Genomic DNA, 15505 nt, shown 5'->3' with positions numbered 1-15505 from the left:
TATGAATGTATTTATTAGCAGTGGTTGTGCTTAATCATCCATTTATTGTATAGTAATTCCCAAACTGTGGATGTTGACCCCTGCATGGCTTAGCAGCCAGAAGCCTGAACTGATAGGGTGAACGACAGCTTGCTCTTAGACACCTGTGCAAGCTTAGCCAACCAAGACCAAGGGTGAAAGATACAATGTTTTCCTACATCTGTAATCTAATTGGTGAAAGTGACCTTACCAAAATATAAATAAGAAGAACTAATCGGAATAGACCAATACATTCGTAAGGAATTGGTTTCCCTCTAATAGAACATTAAAGGGAATTATGTACCTATTTAACCCCAGCAAGGTGCATGCAATTAATAGTGGCTAATTTATAGCCCGCATTAATGGAGGTGTCCACATTTATTTTGAATTACCATATTTACCCACACCGATATGGGACTTAACCTCCAAATGCAAATGAACAATGCTAGATAACCAAGGCCATATAACTTATGGCCTTGGTTATCTAGCATTGTTCATTTGCATTTGGAGGTTAAGTCCCATATCGGTGTGGGTAAATATATTAAAGGGAATTATATACAAAATGGGCGATTGTGCAGTTACTAGCAAAATATAAAAAGAAAATAACAGCTCATTTTTCTTCTGAACCGACTGCCAGTTATTCCCATATAATTATATTTGAGCAGAACATTAACATGAATAGACTGCAGCCTCTAAAGGCTTAAAAGGTTGAACTTCATGGACGTGTGTTTTTTTCAACCTAACTTACAGTGTAACCATCTAGGCTGCACTGGTTAGTCAGTGGTGCCCTCTAGTGGCACAGTACAGTACATGGCATTATGCCACCTCATGCTGTTGGTTGTGTGGAGCAGACAATGTTAGAGGTAGGACAAGGTTCTATTTTGCTGTTGCAGATGGTCTTTGTAAAGTGTTGGCATATCTATATATGCACATATATTATTTATAAATATTTCAATATCACTATCCTTTGATACAAACTTTTTTTTCTTTTATTGGCCAGTAATAGGAGCTAAAACCCCAAATTTTCTTTATCTAGTATTGTTAGTACGGTGATAACTTTCTTGAGTTGGTCAGTATAGCCGCATACTCTGTGCTGGGGAGTTACACCTACACCACCTCCATTGAAACTCATCATTCTTCTGTGATGGGTCTTATTCAACAATTGGTTCCTGTCTGCTAACTAAACCTTATAAATTAAAAGGATGGCGATCAATAGTGTCCTAAATGTCTTGTGGGAAACTTGGACCTGGATAATTTACCAGCTGTAAAACCAGACACTGTGGTACTGTTCTAGTAGCATATATGGTTACTAGGACATTGAGCAGTGGCAGTGGGAACTCAGCATGAAGCCCATTGAGGAAGAGAATTCTCTTCTAGGTACAGTGAAAGCCCAGCTTGAAGGTCAGTTGGGGAGGGGGGATTTGGGGGTGAATATGTAATAGCTCTCCCAGCTATGCTTGGAGCACTAGACTGATGACCCTCATTTTATGAGCGAATAGGAGGGTCCTAGCCAAAGGTTGGACCATTTGGAGGAGCATTAACGGACAGTGACAAATCTATGAAGATTCTCATTTATCCAGGTCATGATATACAGTATCTAAAAGATGAAGTCAAGTCAAAGGTAACTGGACAGTTGAGTTTTTTCTAGGAACGTTTCACCACTCACCCGAGTGGCTTCTTCAGTTAAATTGAAGTGGTAGGGAATTCCTCGCCATCCCGACAGTATGACAATTACTGCTAATCCCACCCAGCACCACAGATCTAAATTCAGCACATTGCGGTACACAGTCATGTCCAGATACGCAATGAGGAAAAATAAGTCACAGAAGATTAAAAGCAGAATTTTATTTTATCATTAAGAGCAAGTACTGTAGTCGTGCACAACACAAAAAAACAAAAATAAATTTAGAAAAAAAAAAAAAAAAACCTTAAGACAAGATTTGGTTAACTGGAAGAAACCCCAGTTGGAATGGCCTTTGGCAAGTGTACCTGGAAAGCATCCCAACAAAGTATTCTGAAGCAAACCCATCTTTAGGGACAGACATGAAACATACATACAGCTTTATATTTTGGGCAGGAATGGTGTGGAGACAGGGAATTGCATGCCCCATCACAAGTTCATAACAAATCTCATCACCCGTTGCCGTTGGGAGTAGAGGAAGGTTAGTGGATTTGTTGGCCCAGCACTAAAAAGGGGGGGGGGGTTTCAAAATTTGGGCCACAACAGGCAGTGGTTTCTTTTAGCGGAGACTTATTTGTAAACAGCTGCTACAATTTGGAGACCCCCAGTAAGGCATCTTTGCCTTCCCACCCCCCTCCCTTTGCTTAATCCATGGCTAATTTATAGAACCGTTATCCCCCTACAACAGTCTATGGTAGGGATTATGGACATATGTAAACAAATACAAGGGGGTACATAAAAAGGGGATTATCAGGAACCATCTGATTTTAGCAGCCGTCTCCAAAAAGAACTGTTGTGGGATAAAAAGTGCCTTGTTCATAGCTGTGCTTGCAGCATGTGTCTGACATCCATCTCCCCCTTCAGATAAAACTGTATTGCACCCATTCACAATTAGCCCCTTCAGGGTTTTTTTTTTTAATTTTTTTAATTTTTTTTTTTTTTTTTAAGGCTATTGCATTGACCTGAAACCAATTAAGCAGAGCCTCAAACCCAAGCAGGTCTGTGGCCCTTTCATCCCAACAGGCAGGCTGGGTGTTGGGCAGCTGTACATAGGACATGCACAGAGCATACATGGAAGGGAGAGAATTTAGGATGAATTAGACACTGTAGGTGGCAGTTTAAGGCACGGACACATGGTAAGGGCTTCCTGGTATGTGCTCATCACCCCATTTTACAACAAGGATGTAATCCCCCTTATCCTTCAGGAAGTATGTAACATTGTATAGACGGTTCCCCAGGTGCTTCACCACTATCTCTTCACATGGGGTTTTGGGTCCATGAACTCCAACAAGCAGCATGTTGTTACCTGAATAGTTTGAGAAGGAAGGTGGATTAACAATAGTGCAATGCTTAATGTAACCTGAATTAAATCAGGCAGTTATATTTATGCTTAGAAACAGAACATGTGCATGCAACAGAAGAATGCCCAGCAGTGGTAAACCCTGACCCAGTTACCAAGAGCTAGAATGCTGGGAACCTTCCAGTAGAGGAGGAGAGTGAGAAGATACCATATGGAGACTACTCCTGCTTATACGGTAATTACAGAAGCATACAATAATGTATCCTATTCACAGTTCTGCTCATTAGGGTAAAGAACAGGAGCCTTCCAAAAGCCCCAAATACTAAATATCAAATTACTTTAAAAAAAGGAGTCCTTGCACATATGCTCCACTTTGTGAATACAACGCAATAACCTGCATGATTGGTGTTACACTGGATAAAACACTGATACACTCACCAGCTTTACTGCAATCCACAGTGAAAGAGTTCTTCTGGCCAACACAGGCTTTATTGAGTCCTAGACCTTTAGCCACTACTTTGCTGGCATCGGATACTATTCTAGGAGCTGCTGCATGCTGAGTGAAGGCCTCAGATTTGGTGACAGAATCAACAAAGACTGAAGAGGATTCGTGTAGACTGTGGCTGGTCACAAGACGAGTACCTATGGGGGGGGGGGAGGGGGAAAAGTTATCTATAAGTCTATGCCCAGATGATCAGGTACTATGGTGATGTATGGGCAGCTTTAAATTTCTTACCTGTAACCTTTGCTTTGAATGGGCTTCCCACAATATGGTAGGGTCCCCCATACTTGATTGATATCAGGTAGCTTCCAGGGGCCATAGGGGTGTAGGTAACCTTGTAACCTTCTGCACATTCCTGGCAGTCCATTTTGACTTTGGACGGGCCATCAATTGTGACTGTGAGCGCCCCAGCTCCTGCTTTTGTGGTATTAACAATGAACTCTGCAGCGCTGCCTGAAATAATTAAGTATGCATCACTGGGCTGTACCCCAAAAGTTGAATGGTGGGAGAGAACGATTGTATTTGGCAGTTTCCCTGATGATCAACAAATCTCACCTGTGGTGCCTCCTTCTAATCCAGGGCCATATGCAGACACCATCCCTGGATCCCCAGCTTGGCCTGGTTCCCCTACTCTAATTTTGAAGGGGCTGCCAGGTATGTGAGAACCATTAAACTTTACATCGACAATATATAGTCCGTTTTCGCGGGGAATAAAGCGCACAGCATATTTATCTGCAATTATGAATTAAGTGTTAGAAATGGCAAGACAAGAGTAAAAAAAGTACACAACATGTATAAATGAATATTTAGACAATACAGGAACAGCTCCCCATGTGGTCAAAAGATAAGACATTGCAGTCTCCAAAATCCAATGAACGATTAATGTCCCGTCCACTCACCTTCATCAATTTCTGTCACACAGCACTCCTCCAGGGCCCCTGAGGGGCTGTGGACCTTGGCATCCAGAACTCCTTTGGCACCATTAAGACTTACTGCAAAAGAGGCTGGCTGGTTGACCTTTAACCCTGACTCCTAAAAGCATATCACATGGTTCAATAACAAGACACATCCGAGTACATTTAAGAACATTGGGAGAACATTTTACATAATGTTTTCATCATTATATACTTGCCTGCTTATAGCTTGGTTTAATGGGGGAGAGGAACATCTAAGTGGGGGAGATATGTGCCAATGGAAGGCAGCTTGTGTAAAGGAAGGATGATTGTTTGTAAGCAGCCTTTATACTGGAGCTCAACTTACACAGCAAGGAGGTCTGGCTTCCTACACCTTATTGGTATCTATACACCGCTAAAGTCACTTCTCAGTGGACAGGAAAAGCAGCTTCTCCATAGAGAACCCAACAATGGTAGAACATGGGTGCAGTCCATCCAACAAGAGCTGAATGGTTTATCCTGATGCAAGACCTGACATTTTAAACACTGGAATAAGCATGTGTTCAAGAGGATTTCTAAAGTCAGATCCATCTGTACATACACTTAAGTCTCCACTCTTGTGAACTTTGAAGTTGAAACTACTCCAAAATAGTATGTCTTGATAAGCTGCTTACAGACCTTTCTTTGTAAAGGAAAGTCACATGCTGCAGGCCAAAGTCACAAGTCTGGCCACCTACCATCTCCCTCTTTAAACTCAAGCCATATTTCAGGTCCTTGTGAAGTTGCTTCCTGTTAGAAGCCTTTAAGAGAGACACGAGAAAAACACATTGAGAGCCTCCTGAGCAAGCTGGGGAATGGCATCATCCTACAGACATGTAGCTTATACTATAGGTAGGGCATCCTAAATAGGGATGACCTACATTGTAAATGGATTCTCGAAATGGCTCCGCGGTGAGAAGGAAGGTGGTCAAAATTACAGGGCTCTGAAGCCATTTAAATAAAATAAATAAAAAAGAATCCACCTATATATGGATTTTAGAGATACTACAAAGACAACCGACCTCCAGCTAAGAATGAACAGTTCATTAACGAAGGAAGGAAGAAAATAGGACCATAAACTCAGACATGGCAAAGTATAGCTTCTCTTTAAAATGGAATGCAAAAGCTTAACAGCTGCTCAGGAGGTGAATTCTCTGCCCTTTCATGAGGTGGGCACAGGTTTCTCCCAGTGTCTCACCTGAAGACTAGAAACAGTGAGTCTCCGTGCGTCATCTGATGTAGATCCCACAGGAACCACAAAGGGGCTGTCTGGTATGTGCTCGTCATTAAACTTCACGGACACCTCATAATCGCCTACAAAGAAAATACTGAAAGTCAGACAGTACAAAGATTCTTTATTCACACCTAACCAATCAAAATGAATCATTCTGGAATACTGACAGTTAAAGAATTTAGACCATAGACTTTTGGTACAGGGAAGCCACATTAAAACTATGTTTAGTTTTGAGCCACCCCCCTGACAAACTGTACCCAGATGGAATGGAATAGGCTTATAGTAATGCCACCTGATTTGCCAGAGTCTTTTAAATACAAGTGAAACCAACATACCAGTCTCCTGCACAATGTATGAAACTCCACAAGAACCATCCTTTCTGTCCTCAAAAGCGATCTCTGCTTTGCTGGGACCTTCCACTGCAATTGATAGACCACCAGCTCCTGCCTCTCTTGTCCAGATACTGAACTCCGCTATAAATCAAAAAGGGGGCATGCAGTTATGGGTGTCTCAGGGCCCTGGGTCCATCTTATAGATGCTAAAGCCACAAAGAGCATTTAAACAAAAGCATTCAATGGGCCTTTAGAATCAAAGACTAGGGGTTAGGGTCTTGCCATTGTAATATGCCCTTCCTTAGAGACCCTATATGAACCAACTCCAACCCATAGACACAAAAGGCTTAAGGCATACCTGGTGTTCCAACTTCGGCTTGTTCCAGGCCAGGACCCCCAGCTCGCACTTTGTGGGCTCCTCCTTCACCCAAGGGGCCAACAGTGAATTGGAAGGGGCTTCCAGGCACATGCTGTCCCTTGTACTTAACACTGACTGTGTGGACACCCATCTCCGTAGGAACAAACCGGATGCAGTAAGTATTATTCTCGCTTTCCATGATTTCTGCGTCATGAATCTTCCCTGAGGGACTAGTGACCTGGGCAGTCATGTCATGAATGCTGATCTCTGAAAGTGATAGGAAGGCAGTGAAGAAACAGCATGAGGATATCGAACCAGAATAGACATATGTTAAAAGGCTTTCGGCCTACAGACTCCTTAGCAACTGGTCTCCCTCTTTCCCCTGAGAAGTACAGAACCCCAAAACCTATGAAGTTACTCTCATTATGGCTCTTAATATATTGAGCGTGCTAAACTTCTAATATATGTTAAAGGAAATGAATGATTATATTCTAGACAACTAAGATTTCAGAAACTACTTCTTACCAGGTATTTTTAGGCTTAGATCACACTGGCTACCAATGTTTGCCACAGATGGGGCAGTTCGTCTTCGAGTGATACTTTCTTTCATTCTCCCTTCTCCAGTCACCTTGACAGAGAAAGGGCTCCCTATAAAAATAAATAAATAAAAAGGGGAGTTATTGGATATTGGTATAGGTGAAGGTCATAAGATTTGCTTTAGAAACATAATGGAAAAACAGATTATCTACCAGCATAATTTTACGACCCAAGTTCACTTCCTGACCATCATTGTTTATACGGCTTACCTGGAACGTGTTGATCTGCAAACTTAATGTTGATAATATAATTTCCAGGTTCAGTAGGACAGTAAGTTACTTTGCATGTCCCATCTTCCAGGTCCTCTGTGTTGATGTCAACTTTGCTAGGACCCTCGATGGAAAGGCTAAGTCCTCCATAACCTTGATGAAAAAGGTAAGGGATCAACAAATAGGAATAAAAGGATGGGTATTAAAGTGACCAGACCGGTGTACACTGCTCTTTGTGGTCCCTTGTTGGCCTAAAGCAGTTTGTTAAATCAACTCCCCCCCCCCCCCTCCACTTTGAAGGCCAAGTCAAGCCATATTTTGACACGGCTACACCAATAGAGCAGATTCTGAAGATGGTACCTGCTTCCCTGGTGTCAATGATGAATTCTGAGGGCTCAAATGTCCTTCCTTCAGTCAGACCTTGGCCAGACACTACCACTCGGCTGGCATCACCTATCTCAGATTGGCTGATCATTACAGTGATTGGGCTGCTGGGGATGTGGATACCATTTTTCTTGATACTGACGATGTGTTCACCAGTCTCCTTTGGCACAAATGAGATGCCTACAAAGAAACAAGTAGGTAAAAGATGGTATAGGATTATAAAATACGAGAAGCCTATTCTTTTGTGCTTATTTACAAGGGGCAACAAAAAGGTGGGATTGTGTGCCCCTCCATAATAAACTAGAAGTAGTAATATGGTGTATAGCCAACATTGGTACTTTGAGAAGTTAATGTACAATGAAATGCCATTACGATTAGTTAAAGCAAAGCCCTCAAAATTATATTTTTAGATGGTTAGGATACCGGCACAAAATAGAATTTAGACCAGATTTTTAGAATCTGCACTTTTCTCACCAACATGGCCATTTCTGAGCCTCTTGAGCAGACATGGCTCTTCTCTTCCAGATGGAGAGGTCACTGTAGCAGTCAGCTGGCTCAGGTCTGTCTCTACAATGTTCAGGGGGATGTCAGCTGCAGACCCTACCTTCAGCTGGGACATACGCAAAGAATCATCTCCTATTTTAAAAAGTAAACAAAACACCCACTAATCAGATAGCAGAACTTGTGTTATTGTTACAGGGAGCTTTGATATGATCACCTGTACAACTCACCTGTGATTTTAGCAACAAATGGACTTCCCGGAATATGCTTGTTGTTATACTTGACCAGGATGTTGTAGTCTCCTGGGAGCACAGGGAGATAAGAAACTGTGCAAGTCCCATCCTGGTTATCAGTGCAGCTGATCTCTGCTTTGGAAGGGCCCTCAATGGCCAGCGACAAGCCACCTAGACAAAAAACAAAGTCAGTCAATCTAGACATTTAGCTCAGAGCCAAGTGTTCACCTAAGACCAAGAAATTCATCAACTAGTCACCTTCTCCAGCATCCTTGGTGTTCACAGTGAAGACCGCTGGTTTATTCACTGTTCCATGGATCAGTCCTGGGCCATAGGCAGTGACATGGCCACTGTTGACATAATCCACATAAAATTGCAGGGGGCTTCCTATAAAGCAAGAGTTCTGTTTTATGAATATACACAGCCACCGTACAGGTTCTTTTAATGCTGTACGTCAGAAAATGCACAATTTTAAAACACTGTATACAAAGTGCAATAGATCAAGTTTCTTATAAACTATAGCTTGTGTTTATCATCAATATAGCCATTGCCAATACTACCAAGGGGGTAAATTTGCTCCTCAATTTACTTAAAGGAAACTGCTGTATCTTCCCACCAGTCAAGAGTTGGGATGAAAGCATAGGTAAGTCTTACCTGGAATATGTATGCTGTCATACTTTATATCCATCTCATGTAGTCCAGCTTCAGTGGGGGCATATCTCACTGTGACAGTCCCATCTTTGTTATCAGTGATGTCAGGCTTGGCCACCTTCCCTGATGGCATTCTGACTTCTCCTGGACAGTAAAATGGCCTTTGTTAGTTGAAACTAAAATGGTCAACCACCCAACATAATTCCTCTTTATGGACCTATTCATAGATACTAATTATTGGTAAAGGAAACCCCATGAGGACAAAACTAGTGTTACCATATGCCTCAGTGCTTTACAAATTACATATCATCCACATGATTTCCTGCCCCCGAAAACCTTGCAATCTAAAAAGCTACCCAACACACACTTATCAGGACACAAACCTTTCTGCAGGTATTTGGAGGGTGGAAGAACCCAGACTACCCAAGGGAAACCCCTACACAGAAAACTAAAAGGGGAATAACCACTAAACCTATCCAACAATACCCTAGCAGAGTTATTACCAGGTCCTAAATAAAATTAGACATTCAGTAATCAAATGCACCAATGGCGTAGAATATGTCTTGCATCGACAAGACTAGTGCATTTGCAAAGCTAAACTGCAGACAGAAAAGAGCTTCAGTTCTCTCTCTTCCACTACTCCACACTAACCTGTAATCTCTCCTTTCTTAATGGTGAAGGGAATAACCAGATCAAAAGGTCTAAGTCCTGCCACGTCCAGTCCATTTACACCCATAACTGGGCGATCGGTTGCCTGAAATAAAAACACAAGTGAGCAGAGTCCTTCCTGCAGAGCAAATACAAAAACACTTGCGCCAACAGAAGACCAGATCAGTCCCAACTCCAGTGCAAGTTCTCATCTGGAATTCTATAAATTGCAATGCAAATAATAGCAATAGCTATATTAAATATAAAGTAATAAGCATCCTACTGAATGCCAAAGTGATGGAATGGTAGAAGACCAGTGGTAGGAGCGAGGAGCCACCAAAAAACAAACAAACAAATAAATAAAAAAAACCTCTAAATGGTTTATAGTAAGTCTGTGTAATGGCAGTTAAAGATATTGATAGGCACTAGTATATTGATAGTTGCAGCTATAGGTTGGTCATGCAAAGTGTGATTTTTTCCACCCTACAGGTCCACTTTCTAGGTAAAATTATTGTGATTTAGTCTACGCCACAACAATTTTTAGTCAGATGGGATCAGGAATACAGTAGAGATATTTTCCCAAAATTCCATTCAATTAAGCTTTTTGTGAATTGTTTGACAAATCTAGACAGTGAGCAAACAGCTTAGATTTTAAGAAATTTGGGCTGAACTGGCAACAGAGTTGGTTTTCACACACACAAAGTATTTAGTCTTTGCAGGATGTTTATCCAAAAAAACTGGCAAACCTGGAAAATGAATTCTGCAAGAGACCATTAGACAAAGTCAGAAACCAATCATGGTGAAAATTGAACAGAGGAGGAAAAGGTCACCTCGTTTGTGCCACCCCAATGGGGGCTGGTGACCGTATGGAAATCGGACAATAAGAGATGGATTTTATGGGCAAGGAAACAGATGTGGAAATATAAGAATGGGAAGGTGTGGGATTTATAAAGAATGGACAAAGACGGAGCCCAGCAACATCGACCCTCCTCCCCAAATTTAAAGGTCAGTGGAGATTGAGGTGAAAGTCCATCTCCAGGGCATTACATGCAGGGAAGGAAAATAAAAGTCTTTTGGAATCCATGTTGGTGCTTTGTCACAGCAGAAAGCTACTGAAGTGAAGCATTCCCTACAGAATCATCCAGGGTAGGTTAGGCTGGAAGACCAGAATTATAGGTGAAGGTCGGACCAATTAAAGGCTTTCAAAAAGCTGGCACAAGACAGGCTTGTACTTGTGAAAGAACATGCACAAAGTCCACTGCTAACAGTCAAAGCAAGTTACTTCAAACAACCCAGCAGAGAAAGCCATATGATTTTTACTCGGTCCCTTTAACATGGTCCCCCAGAAAATACTCCCCAAAAGCTCAACACACATCACTAGAGGGCAGTTGCAACCAACAAGCTGATAGAGCAAAGCTTTGAAGAAGAGACAGTGGTTTGGCGAGTACTGGATTCCAGAGTTCTTTTCCCCAAACCCTCAATGCCCTGGGAAGGTTATTCATCTCCAAATGACACATTTACTGTAAAAGGCAGGGTACCCAGGGTTGTTGCATGCCCGGGAAAGCGTATGGTGGGGCTAACTGCTGTTGAACCATCTGCTGAGGCATCATTTGCTCGCCGTCCAAAGCCTGTGTTGGAGGTGTAAGCAAAAGTTATATTACTTTCCAGCCAGGCAAGTAAGAAGACACAGGTCAACCGATTGACTAATACCATTCCCAGCTGTAGTCACCCCTAGGATCATGTGAAGATTCAAAACCTACAGAGATACAAGCCTTAATTCAAAAACAAATTATCTTCTCCTGCCACCACCAAGAGCTATTAGTCTTCTAGCCAGTCCCTGCCTCAATCTGATCTTTTTTTTCTTTTTATTTCTAGTTGGGTAAAATGTTTTTAGTAGGGTACCATATACCTAGATAGATTTATCTTATATAAATGCATATCTTATCCTACATGACTTGGTAGGATCCATTGTATGTCTCTATTCCAGTCTAGACTTTTTCCTCATCAGTTTGTGTGCGCAGAACATAATACCAACTGGGGATGTTGCCAATGAGCCATAAATTTGGTTGATTGATGGCTATCTTACGGGGATCAGTGGCAAACATTGAATAGAACGTTTTTATCAATAGCCATATAATGGTCTGTCCCGGAGTATAATTATAAGAGGTTTGACCAGTTTCCCCATAACTAGCTGGTTGAGTTCAAGGTACAGTATCTTACACTCTAATCTCTAGAAATAGACAAATCACCCTGCCAAAGGAACAATGCTGAATAAGTGGACTTGATGCTAGAAAATTCCAGAACCATCAAAAAGCATGTAGGACATACAGATGACAACACATTCTTAAAACATCTACCCCATTACCCATGGTCAACAAAACTAGGCATTGGCAAATTCCGCCATAGGAAATAAATGCATGGGATCACTTATCTGAAAAAACGCATCATCAAGAAACTATCTGTAAAAATTATTTGTTTTCATTGTAATAAAAAACCAAAGAAAAAAAAAAAAAAAAAAAAAAAAGTACCCTGTACTTGATCCTAACCAAGCAGCTGAATCCATATTTGGTGAGAAAAAAAAAAGGAAGCCAATATTTCAACTCATTTTTGAACCCCATGATCTAGTTCTCATAATCGGTTATTCCCCCTCTTCGCTGCCCTATTAAAGCAAACTGAATTAAAACAATCTTTGATATGCCCTTACTTACCGTGACCTGGAATGGACTGTTGGGAATGTGTTCCCCACCAAAGCGCACACAGATAACATATTTGCCGGGTTGAGGAGCAGTGTAGAATATGTCAAAGGTTCCATCTTCATTCTCTACAACATCTACATCTACCTCTGTCCCGTCTGGAGTGCACACGGTACAGTTGACTTTACCCTTCCCGGCTGCTTTGGCATCAACCGTTATTACAGTTTCCTCGCCAATCTGAATAGTTGGACCAATTCCAGCACCTGGATAGTACCAAATATGCAGGAAAATAAATTAGCAGGGGAAGTTAAGTTCCCAAACAAGTTATAGAATTTTCATGCAACCAATCACCACAACATTCAAGAATATTCCCATTATGTTCTTCAGAACACTCAGAACTCAGGAAATTTAAAGCTTCTTCAGAACTATCCTTATTTCAGGGGAGGAACCATTAAGAACCGCAAGAAGAGATCAAAGATCTTGGACAAAACATGTGGGCCATAAATATGACAGCCCAAGTTTGAACTCACTTCTTAATGTTTTGTATTTACATTCTTTTTTTGGGACTCCGGACGAGAACCAGACTCGAGATACAAATTAGTAAGGCTTCCATTTCACCGACACCAAGCTTTTGGTAATCTTACACTGTAGAAATTTAGAAGCAGTGCCAACTACATCAACCATCGCTGTGAACAGAGTTTTGTATTTTAGCAACAGAAGTTTCGAAGCATTCTGTGAAGCAGTGGGCGGAGCAACTAAGACATTTCCTGAAGGACTGAGGTCCCAGTGAGAACATGCCTACATTTTACATGCCTTTATTTATTTATTTTTTGCAAGAAAGTAGCATAAGCACAGAAAAAGGGATGTGAGGAGGTGCATAGCCAAGTGAAATTAGGGAGATGCAAAGAAGAAGGAAGCCATTCAAAAGCATTATGCATGCATATATCAATACAGAATGGTTGAGTTTCCTCTACAACCCCCCAAAAATCCTGCATTGCTCAGATTCCATTAAAAACTAAAGTTATATCCTCTCATTCTTAAATGAATATTATGGTGCCAGAAAATAAAAAAAAATGGGCCTGGGAATATGCATTTAGATCTTAGAACACATCAACTAAGCAGTTCAGGTTAAGTAATTTAAGCAACTATCTTTATAATCCCCATTTCTCCTCCTTGGAATTGGATATACAGAATGGTTGCTGCTATTGAGGCAGAGTATTACTTCCCAATCCAGACCCTCCCCTTTATCTTCAAATTTATGTAGACTATCTATATATCTATACCTATCTATAGTAATATTTAATATATTAATACATTAAACATATTACTTCTATTGTTTTTATAGTTTTTTTAGATTATATTCTTACTATTAAATTTTGCAACTGCTGCAGTCTTCCCCTTGAAAGTTGGTGAAATTTCCCCTTAAATTTCAATCATGAGGCCACTTCTATGATTTATGGCCAATGGACATATATACAGATATGGGACCGGATATCCCGAATGCTCGGGGACCTGGGGTTTTCTTGATAAGGGCTCATTCTGTAATTTGGATCTGAATACCTGACTTGAATTAAACCCAACAGGTTGGTTGGGATCAAGAACAAGGTACTGTTTATTACAGAGAAAAAGAGAAATATTTAAAAATATTTAATTAAAAATTATTTAATTAAAATGGAACCTATGGAAGATCTTCCCGTAATTTGAATCTTCTGCATAATGTGTTTCTGGATAATGGATCCCATACCTGTATATGTTTAGGTTAGGTCTAAGCATGTTCCCAGTCCATTGTACAGGCCATATTCTAATTATGCATTTCTTGGGAGATTCACAGCTGTTCTAGAAAACAGCTGTATGAATCTACCCAATAGAAAGGACCATCAGGCCTTAAAAAAGGTACAGTGTATAAACAATTAAATCCACCACCCAAAGACTAGTAAAAGCAAGCTAATTCCCAGATAAGCAGCTTCGGCTGCCGAAATGGTTAGCTACATAATGCAGACACCCAAACAGCAAAAAGGCACCAGTTCATACAAAGAAGTATTGGACACTAGCAAGCAGGCTTACCTAGCCCGTGACCTCCGATTGACACTGAGGTGAAAGGGCAAAAAGCAAGGAAAGGACAAGTGAGACACGTGACAAAGTGCATAACCAAAAAAGTAAAATAAAAATTTAAGGAGAGCGACAATGTACATCTTAACAGTGTGCAGCTTTGGAAGTGTGTACGTCAAAAAGCAAGTGAGGATAGCAACATGGTGAGGGTGCAGGTGAGGGTCACAAGGTAGTCTGAAAAGGCATTCCACGCTCTGCCACCCCACTCAGCGTTTCAATAAGAAACTTCCACACAAAAAAACAAAAAAAACAAACAACAAATCTATGGCTCCAGAACAAGTAAAAATGGTCTGAGAAAACAAGGTGAAGAACCTTGGTGCTCAAAACCCTTTCTGCCAGGCTAAGGCACTATGGGATATTAGCGTTTGGTTATATTGCTTGTGGCTTCACATTGGCTCGACTTTCAGATAAGCGGCAGCAGGGTGAAGTGCAATTATTCACATTTATTCCCCAGTTGGGATGAACCAGGAATGGAAGAGATTTCAGTCTGAGATGATAATGTCAAGTATATTAAAGTCTAAATGAGCCTGCCCATCTTGGTTGGTAGCACGGATATTGGCTAAAGCAAGTTTTGATGGTTATAAGAAAGCTCATGGACAAAATGAATGAGTGATTGGGGGGGGGGGGGGGGGAAAAAAGTTTCACTTTTTTTTTTTTTTTTAAATTGAATGTCTCAAGGTCAGGAGATGATATAAATAAAACCATCAACAAATCTATCATTTTTTTATAGTGTAACCTCTGATGGGATATTTGTCCACCAGATAAGTGTACACTTTGTCACACTTGACAATTCTGCCCAAAGATAGTGTGTTGCATGAGAGTGGAATACCTTAAATGGCCCAGTAACCCAAGGACTACATACCTGTCACTGTGCACTTGCTGGCGTCCCCAGTGGGAAGTGCACGGATGCGATAAGGAGAATAAGGGATTTCATCCCCTCCATACTTTATCAGGATAGTGTACCGCCCAGTCATGTCAGGAACATAAGATACTGTATAGGTGCCATCCTGATTATCACGGATTGTAGCCTTCTTGGGTTTGCCCTCAGGATCCTGTAGAAGATTTATTTAGTCTAAAGCAAGAGCACATATTAAAATTCTTATGGAGGCTTTAAATATGAAGG

The 15505-nt window shown here is 41.1% G+C and overlaps 1 protein-coding gene across 3 annotated transcripts in view; it reads right to left on the bottom strand.

The window, feature by feature from the left end:
* Positions 1-1848: 1848 nt before the first annotated feature.
* LOC108699999 (filamin-A) overlaps positions 1849-15505 on the bottom strand; it is a 70147-nt gene continuing 56490 nt past the window's right edge. Inside the window, exons 29-48 of one of the 3 annotated variants that reach the window (XM_041575000.1) lie at positions 15245-15434; positions 14338-14361; positions 12289-12536; positions 11119-11208; positions 9584-9686; positions 8936-9076; positions 8540-8668; positions 8279-8452; positions 8022-8183; positions 7524-7727; positions 7164-7316; positions 6883-7005; positions 6358-6624; positions 6003-6140; positions 5632-5747; positions 4401-4533; positions 4057-4233; positions 3736-3954; positions 3438-3641; positions 1849-3005 (exon numbers count right to left, since the gene is read on the bottom strand). In XM_041575000.1, coding sequence (XP_041430934.1) covers positions 2818-3005; positions 3438-3641; positions 3736-3954; positions 4057-4233; positions 4401-4533; positions 5632-5747; positions 6003-6140; positions 6358-6624; positions 6883-7005; positions 7164-7316; positions 7524-7727; positions 8022-8183; positions 8279-8452; positions 8540-8668; positions 8936-9076; positions 9584-9686; positions 11119-11208; positions 12289-12536; positions 14338-14361; positions 15245-15434 — 3183 coding nt within the window. In that variant the 3' untranslated portion in view covers positions 1849-2817. The remainder of the gene's footprint in view (positions 3006-3437; positions 3642-3735; positions 3955-4056; positions 4234-4400; positions 4534-5631; positions 5748-6002; positions 6141-6357; positions 6625-6882; positions 7006-7163; positions 7317-7523; positions 7728-8021; positions 8184-8278; positions 8453-8539; positions 8669-8935; positions 9077-9583; positions 9687-11118; positions 11209-12288; positions 12537-14337; positions 14362-15244; positions 15435-15505) is intronic. The other 2 variants (XM_041575001.1, XM_041575002.1) reach the window with 2 other exon arrangements.

The sequence above is a fragment of the Xenopus laevis genome, chromosome 8S, assembly GCF_017654675.1.
Source record: "Xenopus laevis strain J_2021 chromosome 8S, Xenopus_laevis_v10.1, whole genome shotgun sequence".
In the NCBI taxonomy this organism is placed as follows: Eukaryota; Metazoa; Chordata; class Amphibia; order Anura; family Pipidae; genus Xenopus; species Xenopus laevis.
The sequence above is the reverse complement of the archived record's forward strand: the minus strand, read 5'-3'. Positions and strand labels throughout refer to the sequence as shown.